Source organism: Misgurnus anguillicaudatus, chromosome 9 (assembly GCF_027580225.2).
Source record: "Misgurnus anguillicaudatus chromosome 9, ASM2758022v2, whole genome shotgun sequence".
NCBI lineage: Eukaryota > Metazoa > Chordata > Actinopteri > Cypriniformes > Cobitidae > Misgurnus > Misgurnus anguillicaudatus.
Window position 1 is genome coordinate 10667512 of NC_073345.2, and position 23559 is coordinate 10691070.

Sequence of the window (23559 nt, forward strand, 5' to 3'; positions counted from 1 at the left end):
TCCACAGTATTCTTTTTTCCTACTATGAAGGTGAATGGGGCTCACAAAGGGTTTGGTTATAAACATTTCTTAAAATATCTTTCTTTGTGTTCATCAAAACAAAAAAATTTATGCAGGTTTGTAACAACATGAGGGTGAGTAAAAAATGACAGAAAATTCATTTTTGGATGAACTATCCCTTTAAGGATTACTCCACTTTCATAAAAAAAATCCAGATAGTTTACTCATCCCCATGTAATCCAAAATGTTTATGTCTTTCTTTGTTCAGTCAAGAAGAAATTAAGTTTTTTGAGAAAAATGATTTTTCTTAATTTAATAGACTTTATTGGATCTCAACAGTTTACAGTTTGTGCGAAACACGCGTTCCGCGCCACGCTTACCGCGTGTACCACGCCGCAGGATGCCTAATCGCGTCCTTTGCATTGACTAAACATGTAAATCACTCGCGCTTGCCTCATCTGGTGTAAACCCTGCATTAGGGTCTTATCTAGCGAAACGATCATTTTTATCGCAAAGAAAAAGAAAAAATAAGTTCTTTTAAACCAAAATTACTTGCATTAGCTGTGTGATGAGCCAGCGAAACTATACCACCCCATTGTTTACAAGTGTGGAGAAAGAGGAGCGTTCACACGTTGTTGTATGTAGAATGATACTAATTAATTTCTTTGTGTCCGTTTATTGTTTAAAGAGCACCTATTGTTCGATTCACGTTTTTATTCCCTTTGGTGTGTAAGTGTGTACATGTTAACAATATGCAATTAGTACATGTTAACCATATGCAAAAGGTACAAACACCAAAGTAAACAATGACATGAATCGTGAACGTAAATCTCTTTTCTTGGACTACAACAAACACACGGATTGTAGGCAACAGTTTACTTGGTGATGTAGACTGACATTATCATAAATCCTCCCGCTTCTGACTCACAGCCTGTAAGTTAACTCCTGTTAGCATTGCATTGTGACTGAATCTTTTAAACATGGTAAGGAGCGTCAAATTTCCGGATGACGTCAGAGGTATTCAGGCCAATCACAACGTACAGATTAGCTGACCAATCAGGAACACAGAGCTTTTCAAATTTGTGCGTTTCAGGAAGAGAGTGAAATCTGGAGCTACAAAAATGTACGATATGTACGTTTTTTTAACCATAAACCATGCAAACACATTTTTACCAAATACACATAATAATGTTGTTTTATAGCAATGAAATAGGTGCTCTTTATAATTGTCTGCAAGTGTGTGTTTCACATAAGTAATGCACAGCCTTTCGACATGAATACGTAATACATAAGGTTGCACTGGCGCATCACACGGCTTGTGCAATACGAGAAGTTGTGGTTTAAAAGTACATTTTTAAAATTTTTCTTGGCGAAAATGATGATCATTTCACTAGATAAGACTATTATGCCTTGTTTGGGATCGTTTAGACTTTAGAGCCTTTTGAAGCTGCATTGAAACTGCAAACTTTAAAGGGATAGTTTACTTTAAAATGAAAATTCTGTCATCATTTACGATGAGTAAATGATGACAGAATTTTCATTTTAAAGTAAACTATCCCTTTAAAGTTGCAGTTTCAATGCAGCTTCAAATGTTGTTCTAAACCTGTAAGAATTTCTTTCTGATTAACACAAAAAATATATTTTGAGAAATGATGGTAAACACACAGCAGCAAGCGACCATTGACTTCCATAGCAGGAAAAATATTTTGGAAGTATTGTGATAAATGACGAAGAAAATATGTTGATAAATGATGGTAAGCACACAGTTGACGGTACCCATTGAATTCCATATTTTTTTATTCCTACTATGAAAGTCAATGGTCACTATCTGCTGTGTGTTTACCATCATTTCTCAAAATATCTTCTTTTGTGTTTATCAGAAAAAATAAATTCATACAGGTTTAGAACAACATGAGGATGAGTAAATGATGACAGAATTTTCATTTTAAAATTAAATCCTTTAAACTGCATTGAAACTGTGAACTGTTGAGGTCCAATAGAGTCTATTGAAGGGGCCATGGCATGAAAATTTGACTTTTCCATGTTTTAGTGCTATGATTGGGTCCCCAGTGCTTCTATCAAACTAGAAAATGTGAAAAAGCTCAACCCAGTAACTTAGTTTTGGTAAAGCATTCTCTACAAGCACATGAGAAAATAGGTCGTTGAAATGTGGCTCTCCTTATGATGTCATAAGGAGATCTTATTATAATAATACCGCCCCTTAATCTGCACGATCCAACCACAGCACTGCCATTTAGTGCAGAGAAAAGCACGATTGAGTTTTAATTGCAACAAACCACCATCATTGTGATCAGTGTTTGAATTTCATCAGCTCATTTGCATTTTAAAGAACACACCCAAAACGGCACATTTTTGCACACACCTACAAAGTGGCAATTTTAACTTGTTATAATAAATTATTTATATAGTATTTTGAGCTAAAACTTCACATATGTGCTCTGGGGACACCAAAGATTCATTTGACATCTTAAAAAAGTCTTGTGCCATGGCCCCTTTAAATTGAGAAAAATCCTGGAATGTTTTCCTCAAAAAAGTTAATTTCTTCTCGAACAAAGAAAGTCATAAACATCTTGGATGACTTTTTTATAAAAGTGAAGTGTTCCTTTAAGTAAAAACTTTTAGTCTTGGACATGTCATAAGGATTACATACTTGCGTCTTAATACAACTTTTAAGTAGTCTATATTATTATGCATTGTACATAAAGTGCAGTAATTACTATAATATACAGTACAGCTTACAGTTTATAGTAGTATGTTTTCATGTGGGGTGTGATGAGTGAATCATTTAAACAATATACATTTTTTGTTAATAATCATTTTCATCGACAACACCCAATGCAAGCATGAGAAACGAACAAATATAAGTAATTTTAAATACTTAAGTTGACACCATTAACCGTAACAACCACCACTCAGTAATAAACACACATCTTCTACATTAGCTGTATTATTAATGCACTCTCATAAACACATTACTAGATTCAATCTGAGATATTTATGCTATACCAGACCCCTAACCCTAAAAGAAACCTGTTGATTACTAATAGTAATAGTTTAAGCAAAACATAATTGATTCATGATGATGTTATGACAATGATTTGAGCCTTTTAAACAGTGATTCCTGTTTAAAACACAAGTCAGTTTCTTTCGTTTTACGGTATATTTAGGACATTACCGAAAATGTATATCCTGCAAGTATAACCAATGAACGTCAGGTAACCAACAGAAAAGCCACAACAGTTAAGCCAGAGCCGAGTTGAGCAGCCCAGAACATCCGGTGCAGCCTGACGTCATTAGGTGAGGTGACATATTCACAGTAACTGTGCCGAGCATTATGACCATATGACGACGATGATGACGATAACACTGAAAGACTATTATCGCGATGGGTGCCGCTGCCGGTTTGTGCTTCACTAACGCACACACACCGGCTCTGATTGACACAGTGAAGGGGTGGGGACGCAGGGTGGGGTCAGCAGCAGGGAGAGGCGGAGGAGAGACTCACAGCTCGAGCCCAACCCTGAAACACGGCAACAAACACTCTCACACACACTGAAAGACGGCCGGGGCGACGGAAACAGGGTTTATTTCTCGACGCCGGGGATATGATTTCTGTGAACCACAGAGGCAACCAGCGCACCTTTGTCCTTAAAATCTGAGGTGGACAAACTGACATCGAGATCACTGTTATTCAAATATCACCCCGCCCGACCGACCCCCCTCCACTCCACCCCTTCACCGCCGCTTAGCTACCGAGATGCACACGGAGACTCGGAACAAAAAAGTAAGTCCGTTTGATCGTTCGCTATCCACTCGCTTGTAAGCTAACCGGCATGTGCATTTTAATCAGCATGACTTCATATCACTATCGCTGTCCGTTTGCGCATGACTCTGTTGTACTCTAAACCTCAATTCCTCATTTATGTTTCGGTTTTCTCACCGGTAACCGTAAATGAGCCGATAATGTACGAGCTGCTGATGATTAGCGCACCTATTACTTCCTTTCTGCACTATTGCCTCCTGTGCACGCGACTCTGAGCCCATGCTTATCCGGAACCCTCTTAACCACAAACCTAGTGCACTATAAATACGTATGCATCTTATGAACAAGGTCGATATATGTCACATTTGTGTGAATCGGACTCGTCGCGTCTGCAGTGCTGTTTTAAAAGCGGCCAAACGCAGGAAGGAAGCGCGCCGAATGCAGCTCGCTCGAGACACCATCTTAGCAGCTTTCTTAAAGTGACAGCAGCCTCGCATTTGCATGCCATGACGAAATTGAAGTCTGTCTTGTTATTGATCTATGTTTATGCTGTGTATTCTGTTTTTAGGTTAATTAAACTTATGAAGAGGTCAATGGGTTAGTTAATTGCAGTGCATTTCCTGATACAAGGCTGCAAAGCAGTTATGACTTAAAGGGATAGTTCACCCAAAAATGAAAATTCTGTCATCATTTACTCACCCTCATGTTGTTACAAACCGGTATAAGTTTCTTTGTTTTGATGAACACGGAAGAAGATATTTTGAGGAATGTTTGAAACCAAACCGGTCATGAGCCCGATAGTAGGAAAAAATATTACTATGAAATCTAATGGGGTTCATGAACGGTTTGGTTACAAACATTATTTAAAATATCTTCCTTTGGGTTAATCAGAACAAAGACATTTATACAGGTTTGTAACAACATATGAAAATGATAACCGAATTGTCATTTTTGGGTCAACTAAACTGTCATAGATTTCCCATCATGCAATTTAAGAAGGATTTTATATTTATAATAAGCTTATATGATTGTGTTTTCTATTTTATTGGTGGACAGATTTTTTAGTAACAACTATTTAAAGTGCATGCTAACTATGAAATATCATTTTTCCAATAGCAAGTAAAAAGGAATATTTTATCCATCATCCAGATGGTTTTTGCATCAGATACTAGGTGGAAAGCAGTCAATCTGACATGATTAGCTACTGATTGCGATAATCTCAAAATGACCAAATATTGGCTTTTTAATTGATCTGGTCGATACGGCAGTCTATGGCTACAGAGCGGCATTGCATCTTTAAGTCTTAACCCCTCTGTTCATTTGCTTATTACTGTAGGTGGATCTACTCAGTGTAACTGTTTATTGTACACCACCGCTATGGATATTATGGATAAGGATGTTGTTGTGGTATATTCTGGTTGTCCTGCAGGAGCTGATATTGGTGGAGTCAGGGAGGTGAACAGAGCGAGACATTATCATTGGATGAACAGTGAGTGCTCTGCCCTGGGTGTGCCAGACAGCTGCTAATCATTAACAGCTGTGAACAAACTTTGGTCGAACTGGTTAAACACTCAGCCACCCTCTTGTCTGTCCATCTCAGAATTTGGGTTTTGTCTGGATGACATCGCTAATATGTTGTATCTATTGCCAGCCTAATAAAACTATCCAGGGGGTGATGTGGAGTGCATCTGTTTTTAGGTGTTGAGACAGTTAGGCACTGACGCTGTCCAAGAGCACAGTTATTTTTAGGTGCAGGGTGCAGTCGGCCCTGGGTGTGACTGAGGTTGTGTTTTTGCAGGGCAGCCTTTCACGCCTTAAAGTTTCTCTCTCTATCTCTCACTCCCAATTTTATATCGTCTTTCATGTTGTTGACTGCACTCGAGTGTCTTCGCCACACCCTTAACCTGTCCTGAAGCTTAGCTGTTAAAGGGCAATACAAATTAGTTAGTGTAACTCAATTCTTTGTAATTGAAGTTGGAAACTTCCTCCTTAGATATGTCAGTTAAGTCAACAACGTTGTGTAATGCCTGAACATCATATGCCTTGTTGACCATTACCCCCTCCTTTAAAGGGGACATATCACGAAAATGTGACTTTTTCCATGTTTGAGTGCTATAACTGGGTCCCCAGTGCTTCTATCAACCAAAAAATGTGATAAATATCAACCCGGTGACTTAGTTTTGGTAAACCATTTTCTGCAGACATGTGAAAAAAGAGGTAATTGAAATTTGGCTCCCCTTGTGATGTCAGAAGGGGATTTTATTGTACTGATACTGTCCCGTAATCTGCACAATCCAACCACGGCACTGCCATTTAGTGCAGAAAGAGAGAAAATAATTGAGCACAATTGAGTTTCAATTTCAAAAAAACACCTTTATGGCGATCAGTGTTTGCATTTCATCAGCTCATTTGCATTTAAGAGGACACACCCAAAACCGGCACATTTTTGCACACACCTACAAAGTGGTAATTTTTAACATGCTATAATAAATTATCTGTGGGGGATTTTGAGTTAAAACTTCACATATGCACTCTGTGGACACCCAAGATTTTTTTTACATCTTAAAAAAGTCCCCTTTAAAGCCTGGGATAGACTGCATGATTTTTGGCTCTCCCAGATGAAAAATTGCAATCCCGAATCAATCGTTGTGATTTCTGTGATCGTGGCTTTTAATCGGTGGTTCTATGTCGTACAGTGAGAGAAGTTCAAAGATGGAAATTTAGCATGATTAACGCACAGTGTGTTTGCTGCTACAACCTGCATACGATATTTGTTTACCAGAAGCGGCTAACGCGTGGCGACACAGCCAACCGACGAATCAATGGGTGTCATCATACAGTCTACATGCTTGTTGTACCCATTGTAAGCGCTCCATCCATGTCGCACAGTGTGATAAGGTATAGGATGGCAAAAATCCTTCAGTGTGTCCTGGGCTTAAGCCTATTGTCTCTACTGCAAAGATAGATGGATTGTTACTTGAGCAATTTCAACACATATTTATGTCTTATTTTGAATACAGTGGGATACAGTTGGGACAATCCCGCTTTGTCTGTGATCTCACACTCATTCAGGTGTAAAATCCTTTATATTCTTACACTCTGTGGAATGTGGTCAGCTTTACACCTGCAAGTTGGTTGCTTACTGGTTTGCTATTGAAGGCAATTGAGTATAAGTTGTACAACAGCAGCTGCACTATTTTTCCTGCAGATACTTTCACCGCTGTTAACAAAATGCTTCAAAAATTATTTAGTGGTCAAAAAGTGAATTTAATACATTCATTTTGATGAAGTAGTGTATTTTTGTCTGTGTTAGCATTTAGCCTAGCATCTGCTTTTGAACAAAATCATTAAAGGAGAAAGGCTAGCAGGCTAGCAGTTTTTAGAACACAATGTGATGGAATGAAAGTAGAACGAAAATCACAAATGAATCAGTCTTGTATGATGTTTTTAGAAATGACAGCTCAATTTATGTACTAATGCTCACCAAGTTCCAAAAATGTCAATTTTAGCACCATTGACACCAGCCCTGCGTCCTAAACCGCATACTGTGAAAGTACATACTGAATTAGATAAAGTGCCTACTCATCAACAGTTAAAACAATATGCTCTTTATAGTATAAATATGGATTGTCTGAATGAAATTCACACATAATACATCCGCCACACTCGAACTTTTGCTGGGTTATTTTTAACCCAATGCTGGGTAAATATTGGACCGAACACATGTTGGGTTAATAAATAAACAAACCTATGCTGGGTTGTTTTAATGCAAGGCTTATTTATAACCCAACATGTGTTTTTTGTCCAATATTTACCCAGCATTAAAAATAACCCAGCAGAATTTAGAGTGCATGTTAAAGCATCACGTGACATACGTTGTCATAAAAACACGTTAGCTGTTAACTTAGATGTGGTTAAACAAGCACAATTTAACCATAAGGATTATCAGCTATTTTCTTATGTATTTACATTTGAATAGAGCCACTAGGGCTGGGTAAAAATATCGATTCATCAATGCATTGCAATTATTTGTTTCTCAATTCAATATCGATTCATCAAATTCTATGAATCGATTCAGCCCCCCCGGCAAGTGGCACCGCTGTGGGCAACACTCTAGTGAGAGCGTTCAGCGTTGTACAAGACGCGCTTTATCAAAACAGAAAGATCAAAGATGGCAAACAGCAGCACTTCTTTCAAGCCTTCACCATCAACGTGATCAAACATTAGTAATACTACACACATTATTTAAAAATATACTCAGGTACTTAATTGCTTGTGTATTTACTTATTATTGAATCGATATCGAAGCAAGTAAATCAATATTGAATCGAATCGAATTGAATCGAAGCCTCAAGAATCGAAATTGAATCGAATTGTGAAATTCCTAACAATACCCAGCCCTAAGAGCCACGTTACCGCTTTTTGACATTTTTGAATAAGGCAACGCCTCTCTTTTCTTCGTTGGGTGAATTTTGAATACTTGAAATTCGGACATGTTACTCTCCTCACCTACTATGTAGTATAGAAGTAGGCAGTTTCAGACGCAGCGCAGTACTGCCATATGTCCTTTTGTACCGTTCAATTGTTTGTAATCTTACTTTCAAAAAAAGTGTCTTCTTGTCAAGTGTTTATTTTATGCTATCTTTCATTTTCACCTCATTGGCTAAACACACAACATCATTTTATCTAAAACCCTCAACCTTCTAAGTCCAGGGCTCTCATTTATAAAGCATGCATTCGCACAAACAGGGCTGGAAACTTGCGTATGCCAGTTCCCACACAAAGGTTGTGATCTATAAAAAACACACACTTAATGGGACAATGGGCTTTCATGGTTGAGATCTGAGGATGTTTCACTTACGCACCCTTGCAGGTGATCTGTGATTTCTAAAGGGAACACATTGCTTTGTTTTATAAGTCTTAATATTTTTTGGCGTATAGGGGTGTCACGATTCTCCAAATTCTCGATTCGATTACATTTTCGATTCTAAGGTCACGATTCGATTCAATTCTCGATTTTTTTTACCACAAAAAATGCTATGCCATTTTTAGACTAGACTTTTATGAAGTATAATATCTGACCTTAAACCCGGAGATGACCTGCCATGTTAGTTGTGCTGCCAGTGGAAAAATATGGTACACGCACATACCTGATAATACGAAACTTCCTGTCAGATGAACATTCCTGTTAGTACTTTGCACCCTTGTCATTTAAACGTGAGCGGGAGTAATGACGAGTTTATTTGGAGTATTACTAATAACTAATATTGTGTCGGAGTCCGCTGCTTGTGTTGTAAGTAAACATGCTGCACAGTGTATGTATATGTTCAAGCTTTCTCTGAATTTTCAGCGTAATTAACGAAATAAGATCGCGCAACTTTCACACGTCTTTCAAAATGAAACTGCGGAGATCAGTCCCTTTAGTTTTATCAAGGAAAGGCTAAAAATAGGGCTGTACACTGTGTGTTCGCGCCAAAAGTCAGATAAGACGTAAAACATTGTGTTCAGTACCTCAGATTAGATAAATGGGTGGCGAGAAGGACACATTTAACTACATATGCATTTACACTACAAAAGCTTGGCAAGCCGACCGGACGTGACATGGGGGCATGGCAGCATTTACGATTCCATTTTTTTATTCAAAGTTTGAGGTTGGGACTTAATTTCGATCGATTTCGAAATGGAGACCCACTTAGCGTATGCCATTTTTTGCTTTTTTGCGTACGTAGACTTTTAGTATGGATCCTACGCACAGTTTTATAAATGATACCCCTGGTGTGTCCACATACGTGGACATCACATTTTTGGTTGTTTGCATCATAACACTTAAATCTGTTTAACTGTTACCCGTTGTACACGAACATGGACAATTACACTGCTTCATGTTTAAAGAAAACAATTTGGTTATTATATTTTTTGTTTCTTCCTAACCCCAAATAGCTGGAAGAAAATACAAACCAAAGCTCGGGAGGTCAATATTAGTCCTTCACTTTTAAGGTCAACGTAAAACAGCATTTGCAATCCATCATGTGATATTTTTGTGTAAAGAAAGATGTAGGATTTGATTTCAGGAGACACCAAAGTAAATTTTACCAATCAGAAATGAATTAAAAGTGGTCTATATTTAACTGGTGTTTGTAGGGATTGAGAAATAAAGGCTTGTTGATGTCAGCCAAAAATGAGTGGAATGAATTAATTATCTCTTGGTTATCATTTTTTTTCTTTGGATGAATGTGAACCGATTAGATTTGCATTTAGACCAGGAACGTTAATTGAAGTTAATAAAATTAACATAAATCTTACATTCACGTTTAAAGACATGAATGTTATTCCAGGAAAAGCTCTAATGCTGGGCTCAGAATACACAATATCAGCCCAATTTGTGGCACTATCAATTTGACGTAGGGTGTCGTAGTGATTTGTAAATGATGATGAGGCGCAAGAATAAACTGTTTTATTATGTAATGTTTGTCATTGCAGATGACACCCAGAAACAATTTGCACTCAATACTCCTTCCTTTATGATGTTTTTAGTAGCACCTTTTCAATGACATCATACAAAGATGGCAAGTGATGACCGGTGGCGAAGCAACTCATTCTGTGGCTGTTTAAATTCTTTTTAGTAGTAATAATAGGCCGACATATCGATTTTTTTCTATGAGTGGCTTTGATATATCGCCAGCATAGCGGCCAATCAGCCACATTGCTTTCTCTGTATCGGTATCGGCGTTGGCCATTTAAAACATATCGGTCAACCACTAGTTACTTATTGCCTAGGAAACAAACATGCAGCAGATATAGTCAAGCTTTTTAAGAGAGCTGCCCAAAGAGTACACAGTGTCCAAGAGGATGTAGCCTAAGTTCTCCACCAACTGGAGGAAAAATGAGACTTTGCTGAGAGAGGTTAAAAGGGACTCGCAGCAATATGTGGTTTAGCTCCCAGACCTAAAGCAAAGTACCCCCCATCATCAAGTTGGAATGGGTGAGAGTGAGATTTTTTGGACGGGTGGGGGCTCCGGATCGAGTGCGTATGTGTGTGGTACGGGACTGCGAGGATATTGTCCATGTCTCCCCAGATTAGAGGCGATGTGACAGAATGACCCCCTACCATTGCGGCACAATCATTAACCAGGGAAAGAATCCCGTCCCCATAGCAACCCCTGCAGTTCTGCCAAACTGTCTGCAATGAAAAAGAGGGAGAGGAGGTGAAGGGGGTGGGGTGCTCGGGGTGGGGAGGGTGTGTCTGAATGTGTGTGTGTGTGACTATTGATGTTGGAAACAGCATGCCAACCCATTGCTCACTATGTGAAATTACGTGATCTGGAAAACTGCGTACGACCCTTTGTTTGAGCAGCCCCCTCTGAATGTATGCAAATGCTGGACATTTGCATCAGCCTTTTACTGTAGCCTAATTGTAAAGAACGAGGCGTCAAATGTGTGCGACCGCATTCTTCCAGGGATATGGCACTATAGGCGATCCGCTCAGGTATGTGCTCTGGGAATAGCAGCATGCCCCAATGCCTCAAAAGTTGACATCACCGGCTCGCTTTGTTTTTAATCTCAGTGCTGCTCTGCAGCATCGATGAGCTGCCTTTTAGATGTTAAAAATCTTCTTCCTTCCTGTCTTGGGTGTTAGTTTGCCTCAGGCCAGACAGTGGGTTAAATGTTGAGGTTTGCATCACAATGGCAAATCGTACCATCGTATGATCTTGCCACTAAGAAATGTCGTTCTTGTATACTGTGCAAATCTTTTCTTGAGTAAATGAAAGTGAAGGAATGAGCCTGCTAGTACTTTGTATGTGTGTGTGTTTTAGGGTGGGGAGGGCTATGGGAAGTAGCAGCAGAGTTTGCGTCAGAAGGGTGTGGTGAGATAAGAGCAAGTTCACTGCTGTGGTGACTCTGCCAGCCGTATAGAGAAAATCGTATGTGTGCATTTTAAACACTTTGAATTTATTTGTAGCTGCTGCTGTAACATTGATACTCGCCACAATAAATAGTTGTGTAAATGTGATGTCGTCACATACAACTATTTATATGCATTGCTAAAATTGCTCCTTTGACAGAGTGACTGAATTAGAGACAAGCTCGGACATTTCTGTTTGATTCTCTCATTTGAATCTTGCCAAAAGAAGAGAAAGTGTAATAGGGCTGCACAGTTATGACAAAAATCATACTCTCAGATTATTCACATTGATATTGTAATTGCGCTTAATAGATTAGAAGTTTTGAAATGTTTTATAACTTTCTGTGAAGCAGATGCATGCTAAATCCTAAACATTGATAACAATAATTATGTATGTTAAGTTGTTCGTAAAAAATCCAAAATAAGTGGTTAAAGAGTAGAGATCGACCGATATGGATTTTTCAGTGCCGATGCCGATTTTTGTTTCATCAGCCTTAGCCGATGACCGATACAGGCTGCCGATTTTCTTGAGCCGATATTTGAAGCCGATACTGCTTTTGCTCACTCAATAAAAATGACACGATGATGCCAAATGTTACAATTCTCAATTTTAGTCTCAAAAAAAGTCTCAATTTTAAAAAAGTAACATGTATAGAACTTTAAAAAACTATATTTAACAAATAGTAAAAACAGGTGAGGGTGCTATGGAACCATCTTTTGATGTTGTCATGGAAAGGTTGGTTGTTTTTATTCACATGACCTGCAATCGCTTGCGGCTTCCAGCACCCTGTCTGTAAATAATGCCAGGAAAAAATCGGCAAACACAGCAGCCACATATCGGCCGATGCCGATACACATAAAACTTGCAAATATCGGCCCGATATATCGGTCTATTACTACTAAAGAGCACCTATTGTCCGATTAACGTTTTTACATTTCCTTTGGTGTGTAAGTGTGTATTAGTACATGTTAATGATATGCAAAAGGTACAAACACCGAAATAAACGAAAACGCGAGTTATCATTACCAACATAAATCTCTTTTTTTGGACTACAACAAACACACAGATTGTACGCAACAGTTTACTTCCTGGGATTGGTGATGTAGATAAGATCGACATTATCATAATTCCTCCCGCTTTGGCCTCAGCCTCTAAGTTAACTCCTGTTAGCATTGCATTGTGACGAATCTTTCAAACATAGTAAGGAGCGTCACATTTCCGGCTGACGTCAGAGGTATTCAGACCAATCACAACGTACAGATTAGCTGGCCAATCAGAGACTTTTCAAAATCTGTGCGTTTCTGGAAGAGAGTGAAATCTGGAGCTACAAAAATGTAGGCTATGTGGACAATAATGTGTTTTTTAACCTTAAACCAGGCAAACACATTGTGTTACACCATACACCAAATAACGTTGTTTATTTAGCAATGAAATAGGTGCTCTTTAAAGGAGACGTCAACTTATCCATTTTAAAATCTCTGATTCATCACTGTATTTTGTGGCCAAACATACTGCCGAAGTGCACAGAACTTAGCACAAATGGACAGCTGTAGTTGAGGCTTTTGTCAATTCTGTAATTGTTTCACCCGTAATTGTAATCCCGATTATTTTTTTTATTACTTGTGCAACCCTACTGCATAAACATTACTCAATTTAGATTTAAGTAACTAGCCATTGAATGTGTGTGTGTTTTATTTGTCTTTATGCTTGCTTTGAAGAAAAGTTAGTGTTACTGTTGTCACTTTCCTATTTAATTGGACATTTAAGAGTAGCTGACCCCAGAAAAACAACCAACATGTTTAACAATCAGTCTGGGTTTACGTTTGCCGAGTTCTTCAGGGTAAAAAGCTCATTTGTCATTACCAAGACCACAGAGTGCCCACTCCAGTGACTGAACAATATTTTCAAACTCGCTGGAAGTTATATTTGAGTCGGTTGAGTTGTTAATGTGTCAAGTTAACACCCTCCTGCATGAGAGACGTGGCTGCACACAGAATCCTTCTGATTTTCCAATGACTATGTAAATGAATGTTACAGCTGAAACAATTTAACTCCATTCACATGGCACTTTGGTCCCCAAAAAATTTCGTACAATTGGCTGAGAGGCTTTTGTGTGAACACAAACTTGTCCTGTAAATGTTCTGGGATCGCTCCCGTACCAAGTAACGTTGACGTAACATTTACGGAAAGCATTCCGTGTGAACAAGGCAGAAACGTGTCGTAGTGAGGTCACATATGTCATCGCAACAAAAAGTTATGGTTCAGCTCTTTGACACAGGGATTTAAATGCAGATCAACATTTACAATGAGAAATGTCGGCAAACTGGACTAAAGTAGAGATCAGGGAGCTCATCACTATCTGCGCTGAAGCTCTAAATTTTAGTCTCAAAAAAGTCTCAATTTTAAAAAAGTAACATGTATAGAACTTAAAAAAACTATATTTAACAAATAGTAAAAACAGGTGAGGGTGCTATGGAACCATCTTTTGATGTTGTCATGGAAAGGTTTGTTGTTTTTATTCACATGACCTGCAATCAGCAGCTTCCAGCACCCTGTCTGTAAATAATGCCAGGAAAAAATCGGCAAACACAGCAGCCACATATCGGCCGATGCCGATACACATAAAACTTGCAAATATCGGCCCGATATATCGGCCGGCCGCTATATCGGTCTATCACTACTAAAGAGCACCTATTGTCCGATTCACGTTTTTACATTTCCTTTGGTGTGTAAGTGTGTATTAGTACATGTTAATGATATGCAAAAGGTACAAACACCAAAATAAACCAAAACGTAAGTTATCATTACCAACATCACATCATGTGTTACCTAGTATCATGAACCATGTATCGTGATACGTATCGTATCGGGAGGCCCTTGCCAATACCCAGCCCTAGTGTGAATGCATCAAAAATCCAATGATCCCGGACAAATACTGGACGCATTTTCAGTGTATTTTCCGTAATCTCTGTGTGTAAAAAGGGCTTTTAAGCGAGGCTCTTTGACTTGAACTGATATTTTTGGGCCTTTTGTATGCCAGATATGTTGTTTACCATGTGACCTGCTAAAGTCACACAAGTCGTTTTCTATTGTGTGATACGAATCTGAATTTGACTTGGTTTGCTTTCCACTACAGTTTAGTATTGCTTCAAAGATGGTGGGATTATGGACTTATCGATACAACATGTCACCTATAAACGTGATGCAAACAAACGAACAACACGGGAGCAACAGAGTTTATCTATGGTGTTTATTCTTCTCGGCATGTAGATGGTCTTCACTGCTTTTAGGGAGTTCGGAAACTTGTACAACAAATCACAGATGCTGACATCACTTGGTTTGCTTGATGGCGCACGTAATCTTGCATTTAGCTATAACGCTGTTAGTGATGATTCTCTCTGGCCAATCAATTCTACACATCACATTTTAGTATCAATTTGCTTGGTCTCTACCTCAACTGAAGTTGTAAAAAAGTATCTATTGGTACTGTGAACATTGCAGAATACCCAAAAGTGAGCTGTACCGGGCCATAGCATGCAATGGAAAAGCTCCATTATTTGGCCTTGACCTTTTTGAGCCTTATTTTCATTCTCAACTCTTACTTTCGCTTTTCTTCGACTGCTTGGTGGTGGTTCTTGGTTAATCTCCCTGCAGGCTCCGCTGAGGCAAAGCGGTCTGATCTGTATGTTGCACACAGCCCTTTTGTTCAAGCCTGACTTGTGTGAGACAGAGCAGTGTCAATTTTAGACACGCATGTCGCTGAAGCGCAAGGGTGGAGTCGTCGGCAGCAAAGAGACTTCAGTCAAGGCCAGCCAGCATCAACGTCTCAGACATAAAAGCATCTCACGTTAAACCTATAGACTTCCTGTGTTTGTAATCGTGACATGTATGTGTAACTCTCTTTCTCTTTGTCCCAGCAGTCTTTCTGCTATCTGCATCAACTTTATGTAACTTTTTGAAGTTTTATAAAAAAATTAGGAAAATTCAGTGCTAAGAAAACGACACACAAAAGTCTGGATGCACGAATCCGAGTTGTACTACAAACTATTAACTACAAACCAATACAATAATCAAACTTGGTTTAAAAGTAATGCCAAAATTGATAAATAAAATAAGAAATTAATAAATAAAATTTTTATTAAAATGAAATATTATCCATTTAATTATATGCAACAGAATCAATTTTTACAGCCTTTTATCTAAATAAAGTTATAAAAAAGATTATATGCAAAACGGTAGTAAATTAGTGCAGAAACTTAGCAGTCTTGTTAATGCTAAATTAAATTAATTAATATACAATCATTTTAATAAAAAACAACAGGCAAGACAGCGAGTCTCTGTTCTGCATATGTCATCATCACCTCATGTCTTCATCATCACCTGCTGCATAACAGTCCAGCATTAGTTACTGAAAATTCATCATCAGTTACTGACAAACCTGATAAACATTAACAAGTGTATGATTCCCTGTTGTGTTTCAAACAAGGTCTTGAACTTGGACTTAAAAAAAAAAAAATACGTGCAAGTCAGTGCGACGCTAGAGAATGTGTTTACGGGCAGTGGAGCATCACATAGAACTTGTGCATCATTTTAGTAAATTTTAAAGGATAATTCCGGTATTTAACACTTTGAGTCTCATATCTGGTTTGTTTTGGATGAACTACAGTGATGGACACAGAAATTTTGACAATGGGTCGTGTCTTGACTTTTTAACTCGTTTAGAAGCGTCTCTTGACTGCTTCAGAATGGAAGTCAATGGCCATGCACAAACATGTCATTAAAACAACACTTAACGTTCATTTTCAAAACTGTGCTACTCACCGAGTGGTTTGTGGTGTTCGTTGATGATTAAAAACAAGTTGTGTAGCGATTAGCGAAATACAGTTTCTGTCGTGTTTTATTTGGCATTTTGTAAAATTCCATTGACTTCTCTTGGAAGACTCATTGCTCACTGATATATCACTCCGCTGCCGGGAAACAGAAAAGGGTATATTTACATGTGGTTGTAGTTTTTTCGCTCGGTTTCTCTCAGAATAAAATTTTCCCATATTTGTAGGGCTGAACCAGAATATTTGAATATTCGTTCCGTGGGTTGACATTCGATTTTCAGTTTTGAGATTCGAATATATATATATATAAATATTTTACAGCGTTAATGCAGAGCTTTTGCCAAGCAGGAAGTGCGCTTCACGCTCCCGCTCTATAGGTGGCGCAGACAGACCAACATCCATAGCCAACAGCCACCAAACGGCACCAGTGGAAGAGATCTCCTCGAACGGAAAGCGCGCTTCCTGCTTTGGCATTCACGCTAATAGTGTTGTAAATAACGTTCAGTTTCTTGCAAAAACTGATTGATTTGCTTCACAAGACCTCAATACTGGGGTTTCTGCAAAATACCTTCTTTATTGTTCTGCCGATGAAAAAAACATATTGGATGGTGTAAGTGTTATAAATAAACTTGATTTTGAAAGTATGCTACCGTTTTATTACAGTTTGTTAAACTACGTTCATTCATGCTTCAGACTCAAATATAGAGCGGAAGTATATACGCGGTTGTGAGGTATCTGAAAAAATAGTTCCACTATAGCAAATAACACGGATTAAAATCATACATTGCGCCAATATATTTGTTTTTAATCATCAACGAACACCACAAACCACTCGGTAAGTAGTACAGTTTTGAAAATGAACGTTAAGTGTTGTTTTGTTGACGTGTTTGTGCATGGCCATTGGCTTCCGTTCTGAAGCAGTCAAGAGACGCTTCTAAATGAGTCGAAAAGTCAAGACAAGACCAATTGTCAAAATTTCTGTCTCCATCACTGTAGTTCATCCAAAACAAACCAGAAATGAGACTCAAAGTGTTAAATACCAGAATTATCCTTTAAGTATTTGCACATAGCTGTCATGATCGTGCTTTGGTGTGTTGTGCTGTGATAACCGCTGCCATTAGCTTAAAGTCTGAGAAGCGGAGCATCATTTATTTTCGGGTTATGTTTTCGGACGTTTTTCTTTCGCTCGAAAACCAATTTTTGGCCCCGAAAATTTCAGAGGCTGAAATTACAATCCATCCTTTTTTAAAAGCAGTTATTGCATGCATAGCATTGTGATATGTATGATATTCCGATTTATCTTGCAACCCCACTTTACATTTATATTTATGCATTTGGCGTTCTATACAGTGCATTAAAGGTGTACATGCTTGTTAGTATCTGTGTTCCCTGGGAATTGAACCCACAACATATGCAATGCTAACACAATGCTTAAACTAGCTACGCGAACACGACTTCCAATCCAATACTACTTAAGTGCATTAGACCCATGACCTTTGTGCTTCTAACATTTGCATCACGGTACACAGTCATGTTTTGAGCATAGTACTGTGAAGGAAAGAAGCCTTGGACACAGTGAGGTCTTTGGCCAAGAGTGACGTTGTACCTTTAAGAGAGTAACATAATGACCCGGAGGGTTGTACCGAATTCTTGCACCACAGCCACTACTCGGTGTGTGTGTGTCATCGAACCTTCTGCCTGCTCAGCCCCCTCACACACCCTGCACAGCTGTGACCTTACATGTGTATCCTCTCTCTCTCTCTCCACTCTTTTTCTTTCTCTCTTTTAGCTTTTGGTCCGATGAGTTGATTATATGGAGGGACGCGGTGACAGCGCTGGCTGGTACACGGAACAAGATGTGCCCTAGGCCTCAACAGACTGCATTAAAATTACACCGTTCTGACATATTAAAACAGCAACAGCAAACATGTACACATGCACACAGACCTGTACCCACATAACTATAGACTTTTTTCATGACAAAAAGACCAGCTCCACCCCCCCAAAGTGTTGCAAAGTCAGGCTTCCTCTGTGAAGACTGAAGGAACATCTCATTTGTTTTTGTAGACGGTCCTTATTTGGCAATGCGTGTCGTGGAGTGACTCTGAGAAAAGCAATGGCTAAATACGTTTACTTGTCAGCCAGTTCCTAAGAATTTGGTTAGATTTACACCCATGCCACCAGTTATTGCATACAAATATTATAGCGAAAAAGTTGAGCAATAAAAAAGATGTTACCCTGTCTGTGAAATCCAGGTTAATGTCTATAATTATGAGTTTTGGAGCATCAAAGTTTGATTTCACATCGATTTCAATCTCTGATGTGGGGTTCCTGTGACTTTGTTTTAAGTTTTAAAGACAGCAGAACTGATTATTAGTGGTTGACGTGTAAAGACCCATTGAAACAGCCTCGTATTCGACTATGCATAGCTATATATACATCGACTATATTTGTATTGATAAAGGAAGTTAAGCATGGTAAGGGGCAGGACATATTAAAGGATTTGTCTTTTTTTAATTGTAATCTTTAGTTTTAACAAGGTTTGTTTTTTAGTAATACTGTACTACTTTTGTTCTTGTAAGCTCCTAAATGCATACAAAAGTGTTATGTTGGTCAGTGACAAAACAATAGGGCTGGGTATCGATTCAGATGTTCCAGATCGATTCGATTCCGATTCTCGACTGGATTTTTATACTCGATTCAACTCAATGAATATAGATTATATAAAATATTATATTATATTATAATATAGACTGAATGAATGAATGAATGAGAGGCTCGCCTCTCGCTAATTGGTAACATCGCGCAAGGCAAAAAAGGGTGACATCTAGTGTAGAAGACTAGTAATTAGATTAACGTTAATCTTATGTTCAATGGTTACGGAAATAAAATTGAAAAAAAAATCGACCACGGAAAAAAAACTATTTTTTTTGCCCAGCCCTACAAAACAAGCTCCTTAAAGCGCATTTTTTAAAAATCTTTTAGTAAAGGATAATGTGTTTAAAACGTTTTTTTATTGAACAACATTTTAATGATTTTTTTACAATATTTTTGATATCCGCATTAAAAAAATGTCAGGTGCTACAACCAATCATTGTCTATTTGCCAGATAAGTTTTAATGCGCTCCCTGTGTCATGCTCCGTGTTCGTTTATTTGATATTTGGCATTTATGATCGTGAAAATAGTTTGAAGGTGTAAAACAACTTAAATATAAAACAAACATTTGAGAATTATAAAAAAAAGTGTAATAACAATTATAGACAACCTTAGCTTGCTTTTATTAAAATAAATTATTTGCTTAATGTTTTTTTTATTTCTTAGGGGCATTCATAGCAATTGCACCCTTTGACTTTCTGGTTGCACCACTGGACATCTGCAATGAATTTACATTTAACAGACTACTTCTTTGATGCGTGTGGCTGTGATATCAAATTCATAAATATGCTTTTAAAATATAATTAAAATGTGTTTGATAAAATAGTTTTACATTGGTTGTACCACCTGACACCAAATATGTTCCAGCCTACCCATTACATTAGTTTTTTTTCAGTATCGAAGAGAAATCTGCGAACTTTTCATTCGGCCATAAAGACCACCACGGGTACACTGGATGATGTGAAACCATGTTTAGTGTTTATACTTGTTAACTTCTTAATAAAAGGCCCATGATTGCGGTTGTACCTTGAAAATTGAGAACATCCAAATTGTTTTACAAAAGTTTTTCAATTATTCTAACATTCCAACAACTACTGATATTTGTGCAATTTGTTTAAGAAAAGTTTTGAACATAAAATAAAGGCAAAATATCTTTTTTTTACAAATATTTTTATAATTTAAACACCATTTTTAACAATTGTCTTAAACTACTCATTTGTACGGACAGTTGCCCCGCCTGCCATTTTACAAGGTGAAGATAACAAACAAAAAATACTATTTTTTATTATACTTAACTAACTAAATAGCTTTTATAGAATAAAGTGACAAGCCATATCAATTTAATTTTATAGTACATAATTCCGCCGGACACAAAAATGTGCATGTTATTTACGTACACGCTGGAGTAACCAAAAAATTTGTAATTTTTCTTTAAGTTTCTGAGAGTTAGGATCACACATCAGCTTGTTTCCTTCTGTCATCTTCTCTTCTGTTTACTCTGTCAGAGATAAAGAAAGCTGAGCCTCTCACATGATGTTTTTCCTCTTTGGAGATATGGAGCAGTGTACCAAACTGTAGGCCAATGTCTGAATACTGGTTTATGTGCCGAGCACTCTGGCACTGCATCTGTTTATGTCTGAAACAGAAACGTCTGAGATTTTTGTTTTCGAAAAGTTTGTTCTTTTAAATGTTTTTTTTGAGTGATGGTTGGATGATTATCCAAAAGAACATGCGATGGGTTAGTGGTACACTTTCAAGTGCTTTATTGGGAGATAAATCCCAAATCTATTTCCCATTATCATTTGGTAAACCATTTTCAATATGGGCAAATAAATGTTTGATTTCCCATTAAAACGTAATTTAACTCTAAATTACAATTTTTTCATTATTTACAAACTGTCATAGATTCTAGTCCACAAACATATTTTGAAGAAAAGTTATTTTCTATACAGTGAGTGTCCTCTCTCCTCTTGGACTTTCACAACTTTTCTGCTCAAATGACATCCACATCTATCACCCTTGCTGTGTTAACCGGAATTAATTTGGGATCTAGTTTTTTGGTATTTGTTGGGGTTAAAAGAATGGGCTTTCTTCGTTGTCCAACACATCATTAGTTAAGCATCTCGTCAGTTAAACATTTGTACATTCTTACTGGCAAATACATCCCTCCCACCTCCATCTGTCTCCATCACCCACAGAAAGCAGGTCTGAGAGTGGGGCAGCTCTTGCACTTTGGAATTTGGGCAAAGGTTTAACTTGTGTACTTACAGCGGAGAAACACTACACAACAGCAGGGGAGGTGGAGAGACCCAGCCCACCTTCCCTGCTGCTAGGGAAACTGTCCCACACTGCTCAGAAAATCCCCCACACCCCCCTGTACACTATTCCAAGGGGGTCCAGTTCGGCCAAGCCTCGGTATGGAGCACGAGCCCATTTTCAATCTCGGGTTACACGATTGTGCAACACGGACGTCTGAACAGACGTTTGCCCCATCGCAACCGAAGTCCTCTAACTTCCTTTTCAGGGCCTCATGTATAATGAGTTTATCCCATTTTGGTTTTAGTAAGCCTCATGGTCTTTTGGTAGAAACCGCTGAACGACCTCAAAAGAGTTTCTGCAGATCTGAGATTTGACTTGGCTTGTCTTAGTTGAGAGTCAACTGACAATTGCCAAAAAAGACTGGAAAGCCCTTGATATTTTTCCCTAATTGTACCCAAAAGATGGTGTGTCATGGTGGTATGATTGGGTTTTTACAAACTTAACTGTGCGTTCACACCAGACGCGGAAGAGGTAGAAAAAACGTGTTATTCACGTGTAGTTGGACGCTTGAACATTTTGAGTTTACTCGCTTTATTTGCGCGTGAAAGTCTAGTCATTCAAGACATGCACATGTAATTTTGCATTATGGGAGGGGCTTATGTAGCTCAAATTGAGTATACTTACCAAATTGTTCGACCTCCTCACTCACTTTCTTCCAAAAAAGATCCTTTTAATTCCTGTAAAACTACGAAGATGTCTCGTATACGATGATGATTGTCCTCCATTGTTGTTTGGTTTTTCTGCCTCCACTCGCTTCCTGTAATCACGTTACGGCTAGAGCAAGCTCCTGATTGGTTAACGTGGCGCGAAAATCCGGCAAAGTTCAGATTTTTCAACTCAAAAATGCAGATCACGCGTCAACGCTCAATTCGCGTGGAACATGCCGCAGGGATGTCTATTTGCAACTTTGCTACTTAACATGTAAATAACTGGCGCTCTCACCATAATACTGTTTACACCAACCGCGGTAGAGGCGTGAAGCGCGAGTGATTTCAATGTTAAGTCAATGTGAAGGCGCGTTGACGCGCGTCAGGAGGTCGTTCGGCGCGGTGCTGAAGACGCGCGAATGCATCCAAATTGTTCAAGCGGCAAACTACGCAAGGTAGACGCGATTTTGACGCTTGAAACGCGGTTGGTGTGAACTCAGCATACGTGAAATCATTGTCGTTGCTGTTTTTTGTTTGATAGTTTCCTTGCCAATCCTTATTATTGTTATTTTTACTCAATATTGCAATACTCTTTGCAAATTGAAAAGAAATATCAAAATAACACATTGTTGACCTTGAATTGCACCACTTAAACCAACATTTAGCTTTATACCGTGTGGTCTATTGGAACTTCTGTCATCATCCAAATGACTGCACCTCTTCTTAAAGCCTAAACATTATTAGGATTGTTAGGTTAAGATTGAAGGATTGTTAAAGTTCTCCACTGGCGCCAGTACTCCCTAAATGTGAGTACCAGTGAGTATGACTCTTCGGGGAAGGAGGGTTGGACAGAAGGGCGTGTGTGGTGAGCTATGCAGTCCCAGAAGGCCCCTCTACCCACACTGCACTGGGGCGGAGACTCGTTGCCACAGGGGCTTGGGAGCGACTAAGCGAGAGAGAACGTCATGACCCAGATTGCGATGGTTTTCTGTCCCCCACCCCCATTCATTCTCTATCTTCTTTACATCTTTTCTTTTTCCTATTCTGTTTTCTATTTTCTAAACTTTCTACTTTCCTCTCTCTAATCCCTGACATTCCCTGTTTTAGTAACAAGAACCCCCTCTCTCTCCATGACTTCCTGCTGGGATGTAGAGGGGCTGGGGTCACACCCACCCCACCCTCTTTTATTCCTGGAACTACCCACTTCACAAGCTCTCAAGGGAACTTTTGCACACACATGCACACTTTGATAATGCTTCCCAACCAACATACATCATCATCGTCATCTCTGGGAAAGATTGGGTGAAGAGTATTTAAGCAGTTGAAGAGTGTAGATACTCAATGTTAATAATCTGATCTAAACTTTGTTAGTTAAGACCAGTTAACTTTATGCCACAAATGATGAGCGAATTAAGAATTT

At 38.5% G+C, this 23559-nt stretch overlaps 1 protein-coding gene across 1 annotated transcript in view; it reads left to right on the plus strand.

Moving 5' to 3' along the window:
- Window positions 1-3456: 3456 nt before the first annotated feature.
- The window catches only part of klf8 (Kruppel like factor 8), a 41961-nt gene continuing 21858 nt past the window's right edge, over window positions 3457-23559 (plus strand). Inside the window, exon 1 of the mRNA XM_055179646.2 lies at window positions 3457-3805. Coding sequence (XP_055035621.2) covers window positions 3779-3805 — 27 coding nt within the window. The 5' untranslated portion in view covers window positions 3457-3778. The remainder of the gene's footprint in view (window positions 3806-23559) is intronic.